Here is a 16,720-nt window from a genome sequence, read left to right on the forward strand (position 1 = left end):
AACTAGCCACTTCCTCATCAGGGGGCGAGGCTTCGACGGTTTTCCGCTCGGACCTTCGCGGGAAGTGTAGTCCAAGAGGGCGGTAGTGCGGAGGGCCCACACGCACTCCCTTTGCATTCTGGAACGGGTAGTCCAAAGCTCCGTGTAGGCTCGTCTACTGCAGCTACAGTAAGGCTGGACTGCGACTGTCTCCCCGCGGAATTCTGGGAAGTGTAGTCCAGGAGCTCCGGGTAGTCGTAGGCCCTTCGGCCCCAGGAGGACGAGGTAGCAGCCATCTTTCGCTTGATGATGGTGTTTCAGGTCCGCTTTTCACGATCCATTCAAACTTCCCCGAAATGCGCTCGGGGCCAGCATCTCCTGACCTTTCATTTGGAGAGAAAGCGAAGCAGCGGCTAGAAGCAGAGGTCTGACGGCCAAGGGTGATGATGTCCGTGTCCCTGGGCTGGGCGTTTGGTAGCATCCCGGGATGGGGCGGGCTCAGGTCGTGCTTCTCGGGATTTGAGGGTCTCCCCGGCTTTCTGCACCTCTAACCTGACCTCCCACTTATGAAGGTAACTCTGGCTTCATACTGTCACACTGGCTGAGTTGCTTAACCCTTTTGTGCCTCCGTTGCTGTTCCGTAAAAGAGAAATAAAAGCAATGGTTTCTTAATACAGTATTTGGAGAAAAAAGAGATAGCAAAAGGTCAACAATTGCCTGACACGTAATTGTTAATAATGCTACTGTAATTCAGAAGCACCTGGATTCTCACAGTGAGATTCTGGGAGCCCAGGAAGCCGAATTATCCTGGACTCCGGACTTGTTTAGAAAAGGGAGGGTTTCTTCCAGCTGGTACAAGAGGGTGTGAAATATAGGGGATGCAACACAATCCTGGGATTTCACAACCTCCTTTCCTTCCCCAGCCTTGACTTCTCAAAAAGCACTACACGAAGGAAGAGGCAACAGAGACCCAGCGGAGTAGAACTTGGCATTCTTCTGTTTAAGATGCATAAACTGTAGAATGGATGGGCATGAGTAATGATTGTAACTATGCCTTGGTCACTTAAGTTCCATTCCAAAAGCTTTATACAGATGAACACGTTTCCATCACACTGGCTCTGTGCATCTGTACTGCTGTTTTCTCTGCTTTAGAGATAAGGAGATGGAGCCAGGGAACACAACCCTGTTGGCCCATCCTCACCTAAATAGTAAGAAGCAGAGCTGTGGTTGTAACCCCAGGCAGGCTGAGTCCAACACCTTAGTTTGCTAATCTCTTTGATATATTCTTGTTGAGCATAGGGAACTGACTAGAATTTCCTCATGAAAGTTGGTTGGGATTTAAATGTGGGGACCTTGAGAGCGAGGTTTAGGTTATTCTATGAAGTTTTTTTCTTTGTTCGTTGTGTGTTTTTTTGTGTGGTTTCTTTGGCCTCGCCACACAGCTTGCTGGATCTTAGTTCCCTGACCAGGGATTGAACCAGGGCCCATGGCAGTGAAAGTACCGAGTCCTAACCAGGGACCACCAGGGAATTCCCTAGTCTATCAATTTTAAGATAGTTTTCTCAACTGGGTCATTTATTTTATTTCAAATAATATTTATATTACACAAATAACAATCATTACGGTAAATGCAGATATAAAGAAAAATTTTAATTACCCATAAGTTTAGGATGTAAAGATAACAGCTGTTAATGTTTTAGTGCCTTTTTGTCTGGTTACTCTTTATTTATGTGTCTGTTTAGTGGAGGCTGTTTTCTTTGGGACTGAGGTTACACTGCCTTGCTACTCAAATTGTGGTCCACAGACCAGCAGCATTGGCATCACTTGGGTAGGAAGGCCCAGCCTTGAGCCCCATTCAAGACCTTCTGATTTAGAATTTCTGCACAGGGGGCTCAGAAGTCTGCATTCCAACAAGATCCTGTAGTAACTCCCCTGCACGTGAAAATATGAGAAGCTCAGGAAAGGATCTTGTCTGGAAACTGAGGCCGAGGAAATTGCTGGATGTCGCAGATAAAGCTGAGCTGGATAAAGCAGAGCTTTACTTAGTCGGAGGATTTTATTACCCAACTAATGATTATCACTTGTCAGGAATCCTTGCAAAAAATCCTGACTTGAGCAAAAGGTAGCTAGCAAGTGTAGAATCAAAATGGAAGGGTATTAGATGTGAAGATATATCCCTTCCAGGCTTTTGGGGATAGATTCATTGCTATCTTTTAAACTAGAGTCCTGTTGGTGCTGTTTAGTTGCTAAATTGTGTCTGACTCTTTGGGACCCCATGAACTGTAGCCCACCAGGCAGCTCTGTCCATGATATTTTCCAGGTAGCAGTACTGGAGTGGGTTGCCTTTTCCTTCTCTAGGGGATCTTTCTCACCCAGGGATTAAACCCGAGTCTCCTGCTTGGTAGGCGAATTCTTTACCACTGAGCCACCTGGAAAGCCTCGTAAACTAGAGTACTTGTGCCTAAAGTGGGAAGATCAACTGGTAGTTATTGTTAATTTGTACTAGATATTTTTGCCATAGTCACCATCAATGAACCACTACTATTATTACTATTGTTATTACTATGACTGTTTCTTAGCTTCTCTTTTTAAGTTTTATTTATTAGAATATTTATTGGAGTATAGTTGATATGCTGTTATTGTTTTCTATAACTTTATTTTCATTAAAATATTAGTAAGTAATATAAAAATAATTTCAAACAGAAAAGTTGCAAAAATAGTATAAGGAATTCTCATATACTCTTTATGTGGAATCACCAATTATTTCTGTTTTGCTCAGTTGCTCATTTGTGACCACCAGGCAGCAGCCACCAGGAACATACCTGTAATCAAAGAGCTCAGTTTGTTTGAGCTTACTGCAGCAAGGACGCCTGTGCAGCACTGGTGTCCTGGTAAGGAGGCCGTGAGGTATGGCTGCTTCTACAGTTTTGGTTTGTGTTAACTGAGTTGGGGAGAGCTTTAGGCAGTGAGGGTTTGTTCTGGATTGGATGGTGTCAAGAAGGAGATGCAATTTGACTACTGAATATCGTAATGATTTGCATCTAGTGGGTGAAAGAAACAAAATGGGACTGGAGTCACTATTGAAGTGGTCCATCACTCATGTTTGCTGAGAGGACAGTTCTTTGTTTTTTGTTTTTTAATATTATTTACTTGTGACTGCATCAGGTCTTAGTTTTGACAAGTAGGCTTAGTGGCTCCACAGCATGTGGGCTCTTAGTTCCCCGACCAGGGGTCCAACCCACATCCCCTAAATTGGAAGGTGGATTCTCAACCCCTGGACTACCAGGGAAGTCCCACTTCTTTGGTTATTTTTGTCTGTGTTAAGGAGCAGCTTGTCTTTTTCTCATTTCAACACAGTTCTTGTTGATCAGTTGAAAACAGCAAGTTCGAGCCGTTTCTGTTGCTAGTTCTCAGTGCAGTGTGGTTTTTCACGGCTTTATCATGCTTGTTTATTTTTTCGTTTGCAGAGCCAGTTGATCAAAAGGAGGTTAATGGCATTGGTAACACACTACTATTTAATGCACAGCCCATATTTACATTTTTTATTAGCCTTTTCTTTAAGATCTTGTTTAAAATTGAAATCTAGTTGATCTATAATATCACGTTTATTTCACAGCACAGTGATTCATTTATTTTTCAGATTCTTTTCCCTTACAGGTCACTACAAAATGTCAAGTATAATTTCCCTATGCTATACAGTCGGTCCTTGTTGGTTCCAATAAAGTCTTGGCGAGCCACTTTTCTTTTTCAAGGAGTCCAGTTATATGCATTGCACTTAGTTTTTGTTTCATTAGTCTTCTTTAGCCCAGAATGATTCCTCAGACTTTTTGGCTTTTGATATTTTTGAAGAGTATTGATAAATTATGTTGTGGGAGGGCCCTCTTTTTTGGTTTCTCTGACCTTTGCTCATAATTAGGTTCAGGTTATACATGATCATTTTTTAAATAAATTTATTTATTTATTTATTCTTGGCTGTGCTGGGTCTTCGTTGCTGCACAGGCTTTTCTCTAGTTATGGCGAGCACTCTAGTTGCACGGGCTTCTCATCGTGGTGGCTTTTCTTGTTGTGGAGCACAGGTTCTACTGCTTGTGGGCTCAGTAGTTGTGAAACACAGGCTTAGTTGCTCCACAGCATGTGGTATCTTCCCAGATCCGGGGTAGAACCCATGTCTTCTGCATTAGTAGACAGATTCCTCACTACTGAGCCACCTAAGGAAGCTGTGGTTTATCTGATGCTTGTTGATGATTAGATTCAGGTTATGCACTTTAAAAAATAACTTTATTAATTGGTGTTTGGCTGTGCTGGGTCTTCGTTGCTGCACGGGCGTTTCTCTAGTTGTGCACGGGCTTCTCCTTGCAGTGGCTTCTCATTGTGGAGCATAGGCTCTAGGCCACGTGGGCTTCAGTAGTCGCAGCTCGAGGGCTCAGAAGTTGCGGCTCACGGGCTCTAGAGCACAGACAGGCTCCGTAGTTGGGACACATGGGTTTAGTTGCTTCATAACATGTGGGGTCTTCTTGGACCAGGGATCAAACTCATCTCCTGCACTGGCAGGTGGATTCTTTACCACTGAGCGACCAGGGAAGCCCTGGTTTATCTGATATTTGTTCATAATTGGATTCGGGTTACCCATTATTAACAGTGATGCCCCAGAAGTGGTGAGGCAGCCCTCTAAGGCATCATACCAAGCAAATGTCAGTTTGTGGGTGTGTTCCAGCTGGTGATTTCAGCTTTGTGTGCTTGGTTAAGGTGTCTGGGAAGTAACTGTTGTCCTTTTTGCAATTAATATTTTGAAACAGTGTGGCTATCTTACTCCCCGCTAAACTTTTCCAAATTTCACCACCCGTTGATGATTTTCTCTTTCATTCTGCAGTTATTAGTTTGTGTTCTACAATGGGGAGGAGCTCTCTCTTCTCATCCATTTATTTCTTAAACATTTCTTTATGTATAATTCAGATTCCTGTATGGAATTTTTCGGTATGGCCTGTCAAGGTGTTTTTTATTATTGTTGCAGAATCCAGGCTTTTATTAGTGCTCTTTACATCTATGCATAATTGTCCAAAGGGTACTTCCTGCTTAAAAAGAAACTGTATTTTTATATCTTTTATAAAAAGTTGCCTCTTTCAGGTTAAATATTAATGTTGTGGTAACAAAATTATGAGGAATACAGGCAGAGATTTGCAGAATTCTAAAAACTTCCATTTCGGGACAACAACCTGGGACCTGCCTGTATTTGACAGTGTTCTGTTGTTAGAAATCACATCTATAAGGATCATTTCAAATTGTACAGTATCATCTGCTTTACCACAGTTGCTGAGAAATAAGAAATCCTGACGGGGTTCTCAGAGCTTTCTGCCTTACACCAGTCTCATGAGGTGGATACCCCTGTTCTCCCCTACTTGCTCATGACAAAATTGAGGCGGAGAAATGTTAATAATTTGCTGAAGATGACACTGCTAGTGAGTGGTATAGCCCGGATTTGAGCCCATGTGTGTTGACTCCAAAGCCTGCTCTTACTCACATGGTCTCTGATTACACCTTGGAATAAGAACGACCACTGTGGAAGCCGCAGCTCACTGATGGGGCCAGTGTGTAGGTGGGCGTGTTGCTCCCTGAACAGCTAATGAGAGGGGTCTTGGAGGCATCTGGTATCCGTGCAGGATCCCTCTCAAGCCCACTCAGCTGTAGCCACTTGGAGGACTGAGTGCCTTGCTGATTCACAGCGAGCCCCACCTGGGTTAGTCATGTTTTTGTAAACCAGTTTTCATTGATGTCTTTCTCTTTTCCCCTCTGTCTTCCTAGGATTCTGCACTTCCCTGGAAGGAGACAGAAGATGAACATGTTCATGGTGAGTAGAGCTTGTCTCTTTTGCTGTTAAAAATACCACTTTTGTACTCAGAGATTTTACATGGATTTTTCTTTCTTTGTTTTTAATTGAAGTATAGCTTCCCTATACTTCAGTTATAGCTCAGTTGGTAAAGAATCCACCTGCAATGCAGGAGACCCTGGTTCAATTCCTGGGTCGGGAAGATCTGCTGGAGAAGGAATAGGCTACCCACTCCAGTATTCTTGGGCTTCCCTTGTGGCTCAGCTGGTAAAGAATCCAGCTGCAATGCGGGAGACCTGGGTTCGATCCCTGGGTTGGGAAGATCCCCTGGAGAAGGGAAAGGCTACCCACTCCACTATTCTGGCCTGGAGAAGTCCATGGACTGTATAGTCCAAAGAGTCGGACACGACTGAGTGACTTTTCACTTTCATAGTTGATTTACAATGTTGTGTTAGTTTCAGGTACAGCAAAATGATTCAGTTATATATATGTGTGTATCTATATATATATATTCAGATTCTTTTCCCTTACAGGGAAATATTTTGTAATAACAAAATACTGACTGTAGTTCCCTGTGGGTTTTTCTTTTTCAAGCAGAGTCTAAGCCTGTGAGGACCTTCGTGAGCCATGTGTGCTTTTTTTAAAAATCCCTGTCTTATGTAATGAGTTTTGGTTTTAATTTTGGTTTTATTTTGTCATTTTTTATTTCACAAGTAAAAGAAAAATTAAGGGACACGAAGAACATCTTCCACTTTAATATTTCCCAGCTTACAAATTAGCTGCTTTTATATTTCTGTAATCTCTTCATCGTATGTATTCATAGCTGTGTATTTGTATTTATAACATAGTAGTAGTTATATTAGTCGCTCAGTCATGTCTGATTCTTGGTGACCCCATGGACTGTAGCCTGCCAGGCCCCTCTGTCCATGGATTCTCCAGGCAAGAATACTGGAGTAGGTAGCCATTCCTTTTGCCAGAGGATCTTCCCAAACCAGGAATCGAACCCCGGGCTCCTGCGTTGCAGGCAGCTTCTTTACCATCTGAGCTACAGGGAAGTTCATTTATAACAGATACAGTTTAAAACTTCTCTCATTTAATACTACCTAACATTCACTTATGTTTCTGCCCTTATGGCAGAAAGTGAAGAGGAACTAAAAAGCCTGTTGCTGAAAGTGAAAGTGGAGAGAGTGAAAAAGTTGGCTTAAAGCTCCACATTCAGAAAACAAAGATCATGGCATCTGGTCCCATCATTTCTTGAGAAGTAGATGGGGAAACAGTGGAAACAGTATCAGACTTTATTTCTGGGGGCTTCAAAATCACTGCAGATGGTGATTGCAGCCATGAAATTAAAAGACGCTTACTCCTTGGAAGGAACGTTATGACCAACCTAGATAGCATATTCAAAAGCAGAGACGTTACTTTGCCAACAAAGGTCCGTCTAGTCAAGGCTATGGTTTTTCCAGTGGTCATGTATGGATGTGAGAGTTGGAGTGTGAAGAAACTTGAGCGCCAAAGAACTGATGCTTTTGAACTGTGGTGTTGGAGAAGACTCTTGAGAGTCCCTTGGACTGCAAGGAGATCCAACCAGTCCATTCTGAAGGAGATCAGCCCTGGGATTTCTTTGGAAGGAATGATGCTGAAGCTGAAACTCCAGTACTTTGGCCACCTCATGCGAAGAGTTGACTCATTGGAAAAGACTGTGATGCTGGGAGGGATTGGGGGCAGGAGGAGAAGGGGACGACAGAGAATGAGATGGCTGGATGGCATCACGGACTCGATGGACTTGAGTCTGAGTGAACTCCGGGGGCTGGTGATGGACAGGGAGGCCTGACGTGCTGCGATTCATGGGGTCGCAAAGAGTCGGACATGACTGAGCGACTGAACTGAGCTGAACATTCACTTTCGGAGAAGGCAATGGCAACCCACTCCAGTACTCTTGCCTGGAAAATCCCATGGATGGAGGAGCCTGGTAGGCTGCAGTCCATGGGGTCACAAAGTCGGGTACGACTGAGCAACTTCACTTGCACTTTTCATTTTCCTGCATTGGAGAAGGCAGTGGCAACCCACTCCAGCGTTCTTGCCTGGAGAATCCCAGGGACAGGGGAGCCTGGTGGGCTGCCGTCTATGGGGTCACACAGAGTTGGACACGACTGAAGCGATTTAGCAGCAGCAGCAGCAACATTCACTTTTGGCTTCCATGGTGGCTCAGATGGTAAAGCGTCTGCCTGCAATGTGGGAGACCTGGGTTCGATTCCTGGGTTAGGAAGATCCCCTAGAGAAGGAAATGGCAATCCGCTCCAGCACTCTTCCCTGGAAAATCCCATGGACGGAGGAGCCTGATAAGCTACAGTCCATGGGGTCGCAAAAAGTCGGACACGACTGAGCAACTTCACTTTCACTGTCAACATTTACTTTTAACTGCTTTATCATGTTCCCAAAAACTTGAGTTCAGTTCAGTTGCTCAGTCGTGTCTGACTCTTTGCGACCCCATGGACTACAGGACGCCAGGCTTCCCTGTCCATCACCAAGGAGCTTGCTCAGATTCGTGTCCATCGTGATGCCATCAACCATCTCATCCTCTGTCATCCCCTTCTCCTCCTGCCTCAGTCTTTCCCAGCATCAGGGTCTTTTCCAATGAGTCAGTTCATCACATCAGGTGGCCATAGTATTGGAGTTTCAGCTTCAGCATCAATCCTTCCAGTGAATATTCAGCACTGATTTCCTTTAGGATTGACTGGTTGGATCTCCTTGCAGTCCAAAGGACTCTCAAGAGCCTTCTTCAACACCACAGTTCAAAAACATCAATTCTCTGGGGCTTAGCTTTCTTACATACCTATTTTTAAACTATTCTTTATTCATAGATCTTTAGTTTAGGACTTTTACTGTTTTAAGAATATTACAGTGATGATGTTGCTGATTTAACTTTTTTCTCAAAAAATATATTCTGAAAAATATTGTCTCTTTTTGCCCTTGACATACTAGATATGCAAAATTGAAGTGGTATGCTTTGTAAGTGGTGCCTTGAATGTTTTTTGGTAAAATAGCCAAATATGGCACAGCAGGGTCAAACTGCCTCTTCACACAGAAAAAATAACTGTTGTTAGTTTTCTTATGACAAGAGTGAGATTCTGTCTTCCTGTGCTTGAATCAGACTCTGGGTGTATTTCATTTACTGATTTGTTTGTTTTTCCATCTTGTACTGGGTTGGCCAAAAAGTTTGTTCAGATATTTCTGTATGATGGTATGGAAAATCTGGAATGAACTTCTTGGCTAACCCAGTATTTTTTTTCTCTTTTGATCAAAATAATCCACGACCTTAATTTTAAAAGTCAGGTGGTACTTCACTTGTCACTGCATTGACACCTGAGAACAATTGTCTAAAGAGGTACATACTTGGTTTTATCTTTGTTTTAAATAAAACGGTTGTGAAAAATGAGGAACCAATTCAGATTTATCCAGAAAACCAAGATTCTGGAGTCAGACTATACCATTAGATAAGAGAAAGACAAACAGGGAGAGAAAGAGGGGTTTCATCTGAGGCCTGGCATGGCCTTTTGGTTAATTCTCTCATATGACCCTCCTCACCTGGTTCCTACTTCAGTGAGAGGCAGGTGCCATCATATACTACCGGGCCTAAATTAGTAAATGTTGCTGGGACAATCAACAATTGTAACTAAAAAGTGAAGTGTTTTGGGGAGTTCCTTTTATGGCTCAGCTGGTAAAGAATCCACCTGCAATGCAGAAGACCTGGGTTCGTCCCTGGGTTGGGAAGATCCCCTGGAGAAGGGAAAGGCTACCCACTCCAGCATTCTGGCCTAGAGAATTTCATGGACTGTATAGTCCATGGGGTCGTAAAGAGTCAGACACAACTGAGTGACTTTCACTTGGTGGTCCAGTGGTTAAGACTCTGCACTTCCACTGCCATGGCCCGGGTTCAATCCCTGGTCAGGAAACTTAAGATCCCACAAGCTGCAAGGCATGGCCAGAAATAAAAGTGAAGGCTTTTTAGTTCAGGATGCAGCGGTTAGAATTCTAGGGAGTTTATTTATGAGTTCACTGGGAACACCAGGTAGATACACGAAGCTTCCTTCTTCATAGCTGTACTTGCAGTGAGGCTAAGGGAAGTCAGTGTGATGTTGGCAGGATGGAAGGAGAGGACTGAGAAGTCTACACATTGCACAGGAGCCAGAGCAACTTCTTTTCATCCTCCTCTCCTTCCTGGTGCTGCCCCTCTTCCACTGGACACTGGCTATAAGATTGAGCTGGTATTGTTTGTTGTAGGAGGCAGTGACCTTCAAGGACGTGGCTGTGGCCTTCACAGAGGAGGAGCTGGGGTTACTGGACTCAGCCCAGAGAAAGCTGTACCAGGATGTGATGGTGGAGAACTTCCGGAACCTGGTCTCAGTAGGTGAGGACAGCCTTTCTCCGCAAGTGTCTTGTGACCTTGGTGTTTCAAGGCTCTGGGCTTCTTGAAATGGTTCTCTGAGTTTGGAGACCAGACTTTTCCAGTTCCAGTGGGACATGAGAGGCTATCTCTGGTCTTTATAAACAGTGTGTTTCAGGTCTTTTTCTTTTTTTGGTCAAAGAACAGTAAATGAACAGTATCCTGCTGTACCTTGTCTGTTATCTTTCAGATTTCACTCATGTCCCATTAGTGGCAGTCCCATTAGTGGGTTATAAAGCCAACTTATCAAGCCTAACATGCCATTTTTAATGAAATCAAATATTAGAGAAGATATCAAAAGCTTTTTAGGAAGAATAGATCATGTTGCAGCGAAAACCCTGGTTGATGCATGAGTGGTCTGAGAGCCAGTGGGAACAGAATTTAGGAAAATAGACATTGGTCAGAAATAGGTCTTTCAGCCTTCATTTTAGTACTGCATATTCCTACATATGTGTCTGAGTCATGAAATAAGTGCTACTTCTTCAGTGGCTCATGATACAAAGTTTGAAAAACAGGGCCTTCGGTATCTAGTTTTGAAACATAAATTATTTGTTTATTATTGTTATAATCAAGGCAAAGTCTCTTCAAACTCTTAGCCTTGCTAATGGAAATATAATCAGAACCATTTTACAGTTTGTCCTTCTCTGCTGTTCAGACTTCCCTCTTCAGTATCTTAAATATACAGTTGGAAACTCAAACGTCCAGTAAACTGTAGCTCTGACCTGTTCATTTTAACTTGCAACTCTGCATGTTCTCATTCTTCAAAAGAGATACAAAACATATAGAAAGAGAAGAGAGAGAGAGAAAAAAAAAAGAGGCTTTGGATGATGAATTCAGCGACCCAGATAGAAATTTAGGTAGGCACCGAGCAGCTGTTCACTGTCGTGGTTAACTCTCCATACATTGTGCTTCTCGCCAGCCCTGTGCTGTCCCTCACCTGGTCCCAGCGGGACACCTCTTTCCCTGGTTACTGCATAGCCTGTACTGGTCACCTGCTCCCACCTTTCCCCTCCTACCATTCATTCCTGAAGTGGCGAAGGGATCCTTTGTAACTTTAAGTCAGATTGTGTTAGTTGTCTGTTCAAAATTCTCTTATGGATTGTTTTACTTAGAATGAAAACCACTTGCAGCAGCTTCTGGAATCCTCTAACGGTCTGCTTTTCGACCCCACCACCTCCCTGAGTACATCTCCTCTCCTTCTGACTCTGTCTTTTCCATCTCCATCATCCTCCCTCCTGTCTCAGACCTGCACAGGATGTGTCTCTTTGTCCTCTCTGCCTGGAATACTCTTTCACCTGTAATCCTTCAGGCCTATGTACTTACCTCAGGTCACTCACCTTCAGGAGGAAGAGAGGGCTGTCCTTGGACCACCCTATGGAAAATCCAGTCCTCTCTTTCTTTCTCTGCCCTGCCTTGTGTGATCTCTGAGCCTTGATCTTCACTCATGTACATACATTTTGGTTTACCTGTTTGTCACTTCTCTCTCTTCCCCTGGAGAGTATTCCAGGAATGGAGGAATTTGTCCCTGTTGTTTTTTAATATTGATTTCTTTATTTGGCAGTGCCAGTCTTAGCTGAGGCATGCTGGATTTTCAGTCTTCATTCCCTATGTGAGATCTAGTTCCCTGACTAGAGATCAAACCCAGGCCACCTGCATTGGCAGTGTGGAGTCTTAGCCACTGGACCACGAGGGAAGTCCCCAGAGTACAGGAATTTGGTCGGTTCCATTTATAACTTACAAGCCTAAGTGCTTAGAATAGCCTTGGTACATGACAAGGACTCTAAATATTTGTTGAATAAATGGATGAGTCAATGGATAGAGAAATTTGCCTACCACTTAAATAGGCAATGGCTGGTGAACAAATCTGAGTGAATAGGGATATTGCGAAATGTTTTTGTGTCTTCCAACGAATTCCTAGCCTAATTCTCAGAGAAGGAAATGGGAACCCACTCCAGTACTCTTGCCTGGAAACTCCCATGGATGGAGGAGCCTGGTAGGCTGCAGTCCCTGGGGTCACTAAGGGTTGGACACAACTGAAGCAACTTAGCAGCAGCAGCAGCCTAATTCTAACTTCTCAGGTCCTATGGTGTATATGTGGTTGTTTGCCTTTCCATACAAGTTGACCCTCATCAACTTGAGCAGGCACACACATAGAACCTGTAATTATAACCAAACTGAGTGAATGCTTTTCCTGTGACTTTCCTTTAGCCATTAGTAGCAAGCATATTCATTTGGGGAGAAATTTGTTTTTTGAATGAAGAATTCTTATGTCTACTTAGGTAGCTTTTCATAGAAGGAAAAAAAAATTCTATTTCCTTATCCATCATATCTGGAGGGGAAAGGTCTCAGAAAATAGCTAACTGGTGAGTTAGTCTTGCCCTGAAAAGATTTTCCCAGCTCTGTCCCATCTCCTTCCTCCCAAGCCCACCTCAATAACAAGAAATGGATCTTAGGTTGTTACTTCTACAAACATTTTGTTTGTGTGGCGATTTGTACATATCCTTTGGAAGGAATTTCAGATCATGTTTGCCTTGACTGCTTTGATGATTCTTTGACAGTGTCTAGTCTTTCTAAGGAGAAGGCAATGGCAACCCACTCCAGTACTCTTGCCTGGAAAATCCCATGGGCGGAGGCGCCTGGTGGGCTGCAGTCCATGCGGTCATGAAGAGTCAGACACGACTGAGCAACTTCACTCACACTTTTCACTTTCCTGCATTGGAGAAGGCAATGGCAACCCACTCCAGTGTTCTTGCCTGGAGAACCCCAGGGACGGGGGAGCCTGGTGGGCTGCAGTCTGTGGGGTTGCACAGAGTCAGACACGACTGAAGCGACTTAGCAGCAGCAGCAGCAGTCTTTCTAAATACTTATCATAAGCTATGGAATTTATTCCCACCTCACTCATAAACTGCCTTCTTCACTTTGGAAATCATTCTTGTTAAAGGCCAATTATGTCCAAAATTTTTCCATGCTGTGGTTATTTTTTTAAAAAAAATAAGCAGCCAGTTTGTTTTATTTATTTATGTATTTGGCTGTGCCAGGTCTTAGTTGCGGTGTGTGGCATCTCTAAGTTGCAACAGGTAAACTCTTAGTTACAGCATGTGAGATCTAGTTCCCAAACAGGGATCAAACCTGGAACCCTTGCATTGGGAACTGGACCACCAGGGAAGTCCTTTCTATGCTGAGAGATCATTCTTCCTTAGCCTGTAAATGTTGATTCCTACTTTAGGGGGATGTGGAGCCATATTAGGCTATATAGCTACCTCAGAAGGATCCAGTGTATAGGTTTCAGATTATGATACTGATGTGCTGCCTACTGCACTAAGAAGCCAGAGTGTTGTATAGGTTTTCGTGCTTTTTTTCACCCCCACTGATTCTTAGCACCTTGAATCTTCTCAGCACTACCCCCTTGGTGTACTGCTGCCTGTGCAGCTTTTCAGCACGCTGTACTTTCCAGTGCTTTTCCTCTTTCAGACGCCTTCCTTCTGAAAGCTCTTTTGCTTCTCTGACTTGATTCAGAGATAATCTAGAATTCAAAATTGTTGAGCATCCTGGAAATCAAACTGGTGTTCCCCCGTACATGCCTTTCTTAAGCCCTGACTAACTTAACTGCCAAACATTGTGAAACCTGTGAGCACAGCAAAATGCTTGTCTGTCTGGATACTGTACTGTGATAGGAGCGATATGTAATTTTTGAAAGATGCTGTACTTCATTAAAAAAAAAGATGCTGTAAATAGTATGTCAGATAGCATTTTGTTTTACATGGTTTTCATTACTTCTAAGTATTTGGGAGTTTAATGGACCATCTCTTGGTTGCTGTCAATATATAAACCTGAGAACTTTATTTGTGGGGAAAAAGATAAGTCAGACCATGCTGGGGTTCATTAAAGTCTCATAGTGTGTCTTAAGTGTGAAATCTTGACTCTTTAAACAAAGCTTTCACCTGTCCACATTTCTCAATTCTCTGTCGTTATAGAAGAAAACAATCAAAGTGAGTTGAGGGCCGTTGAAGAGAGAGGATTACATGAAGAGCTTTCCTGCTGGCAAATCTGGCAACAGATTGCGAATGACTTAACCAGATGTCAAGACTCTGTGATAAATAGTTGTCAGTTCCACAAACAAGGTCATTCCCTGCACCAGGTTGGGGCAGGACTATCTATTCAGATTTCTGAAGATGAGAACTATATATTAAATGAGAAAGCAGGTGATCCTGGTGATACTGGAAATCCAAGGTTTGCATCTTTGAGAACCCTCGATTCTTGGAGAAAAAGTTCCTTGACTGAGTCACAGAACTATCAGAATAGATACCAGGAAAGTTCCACGCAAAGTAAACTGTGTCGGTGTGAAGAGGATGTTGACGGTGTTGGTCGGATTTCATGCCACCTTGGTGATCGAGGAGTACACAAGAATGAAAAGTCTTACTGCCACAGTGATGATAGAAAAGACAGCACGAAGGTTTCCACATTGGATCAGAATAGTATGATTCACACAGGACAAAAGCCGCACCAATGTGATGAATGTAAAAGAACCTTTACCAGCCTTTCTACCTTTGATCTTCACCAGCAGTTACACTCAAAAGAGACATCTCACGTGTGCAATGAGTGTGGAAAAGGCTTCCGTTATAGCTCAGTTCTTCATATTCATCAGAGAGTGCACATAGGAGAAAAATGCAGTGTGTGTGATGAGTGTGGAAAGGAATTCCGTCAGAGCTCACAACTGCAAACTCATCAGAAAGTCCACAGCATAAAGAAACCGTTCACATGTGAGGAATGTGGGAAAGGCTTCAGTCGTCAGTCAGCACTTACTGTTCATTGTAAAGTCCACACGGGAGAGAAACCTTACAGTTGTGAGGAGTGTGGCAGAGCCTTCAGTCAGGCCTCCCACCTTCAGGACCATCAGAGAGTCCACACTGGGGAGAAACCATTCATATGTGATGCATGTGGTAAGAGCTTCAGTCGGAATTCACACCTTCAGTCCCACCAGAGAGTCCATACAGGAGAGAAACCGTACAAATGTGAGGAGTGTGGGAAGGGCTTCATTTGTAGCTCAAATCTGTACATTCACCAGAGAGTCCACACAGGAGAAAAACCCTACAAATGTGAGGAATGTGGGAAAGGCTTTAGTCGGCCTTCAAGTCTTCAGGCCCATCAGGGAATCCACACTGGAGAGAAGTCATATGTATGTAATGTGTGTGGTAAAGGCTTTACTCTGAGTTCAAACCTTCAGGCACATCAGAGAGTCCACACAGGGGAGAAACCATACAAATGTGAGGAGTGCGGGAAGAACTTCAGGAGGAACTCCCATTATCAAGTTCATCTGGTCGTCCACACAGGAGAAAAACCCTATAAATGTGAAGTGTGTGGGAAGGGCTTCAGTCAGAGTTCGTATCTTCAAATCCATCAGAAGGCCCATAGCGTAGAGAAACCCTACAAATGTGAAGAGTGTGGGCAGGGCTTCAATCAGAGTTCACGACTTCAGATCCACCAGCTGATCCATACTGGTGAGAAACCATATAAATGCGAAGAGTGTGGGAAGGGATTCAGTCGTAGAGCAGATCTTAAAATTCACTGCAGAATCCACACTGGAGAGAAACCATACAATTGTGAGGAGTGTGGAAAAGTCTTCAGGCAGGCCTCAAATCTCCTGGCCCATCAGAGAGTCCACAGTGGAGAAAAGCCATTCAAATGTGAAGAATGTGGCAAGAGCTTTGGTCGGAGTTCACACCTTCAAGCCCACCAAAAAGTCCACACTGGAGAGAAGCCATACAAATGTGGGGAGTGTGGGAAGGGCTTCAAGTGGAGCCTGAACCTCGACATGCATCAGAGGGTCCACACAGGAGAGAAACCATATAAGTGTGGGGAGTGTGGGAAGCGCTTCAGTCAGGCCTCAAGTCTTCAGCTTCATCAGAGTGTCCACACTGGAGAGAAGCCCTACAGATGTGACGTGTGTGGTAAAGTCTTCAGTCGGTCTTCACAGCTTCAGTCTCATCAGAGAGTCCACACAGGGGAGAAACCTTACAAGTGTGAGATGTGTGGTAAGAGCTTCAGTTGGCGCTCCAATCTAACAATTCATCAAAGAATCCATGCTGCTGATAAATCCTATAAAAGTCATAGGGGTGGTAAGACCATCAGAGATTCAACTTAGGAGAAAAGTTCTATAAAGTGATTTTTTTAAAACTCAAGTGTCATGTGAATTCTTCTGGTTGTCAAGTTCAAAAGAAAAAAAAAAAATCATTTGTTTCATTAAAAAGTCAGCATTTTAACCATAGCTCAACATGTCCCAGTAGTCAGAAGGCCACATAACGGAGATCCCTTATAAGGAGTATAGTAAGGGCTTCAGTTCAACTTTGACCTTATTATTAAATACTACTCAGAGGAGAAGACTTAGTATGATTTTATCAGGCCTTGTACAAAAGTATGATGGATGGGTCAAAAGTAATGCCCATTAGAACTCTTGTTGCCCAGTAGTCTCTCCA

General features: G+C 43.5%; 1 protein-coding gene across 2 annotated transcripts; it reads left to right on the forward strand.

The window, feature by feature from the left end:
• On the forward strand, nucleotides 52-16,426 carry LOC102189514 (zinc finger protein 226). 2 transcript variants are annotated; one of them, XM_005692624.3, is made up of 4 exons: nucleotides 52-427; nucleotides 5,779-5,824; nucleotides 10,085-10,211; nucleotides 14,222-16,426. In XM_005692624.3, exons 1-4 carry the CDS (start codon nucleotides 423-425, stop codon nucleotides 16,387-16,389), a joined length of 2,346 nt encoding a protein of 781 aa, XP_005692681.2. In that variant the 5' UTR covers nucleotides 52-422; the 3' UTR covers nucleotides 16,390-16,426. The 2 variants fall into 2 exon arrangements, with proteins under 2 accessions (XP_005692681.2, XP_017918031.1); XM_018062542.1 differs by having other exon boundaries at nucleotides 52-404.

This window comes from Capra hircus, chromosome 18, assembly GCF_001704415.2.
Source record: "Capra hircus breed San Clemente chromosome 18, ASM170441v1, whole genome shotgun sequence".
Classification (NCBI taxonomy): Eukaryota; Metazoa; Chordata; class Mammalia; order Artiodactyla; family Bovidae; genus Capra; species Capra hircus.

What these genes read in the sequence shown, in the direction of transcription:
- LOC102189514 (XM_005692624.3), top strand. An exon ending in AGAAGATGAACATGTTCATG is followed by an intron (nt 5,825 to 10,084) that starts GTGAGTAGAGCT and finishes TGTTTGTTGTAG; the next exon opens with GAGGCAGTGACCTTCAAGGA. An exon ending in CCGGAACCTGGTCTCAGTAG is followed by an intron (nt 10,212 to 14,221) that starts GTGAGGACAGCC and finishes CTGTCGTTATAG; the next exon opens with AAGAAAACAATCAAAGTGAG.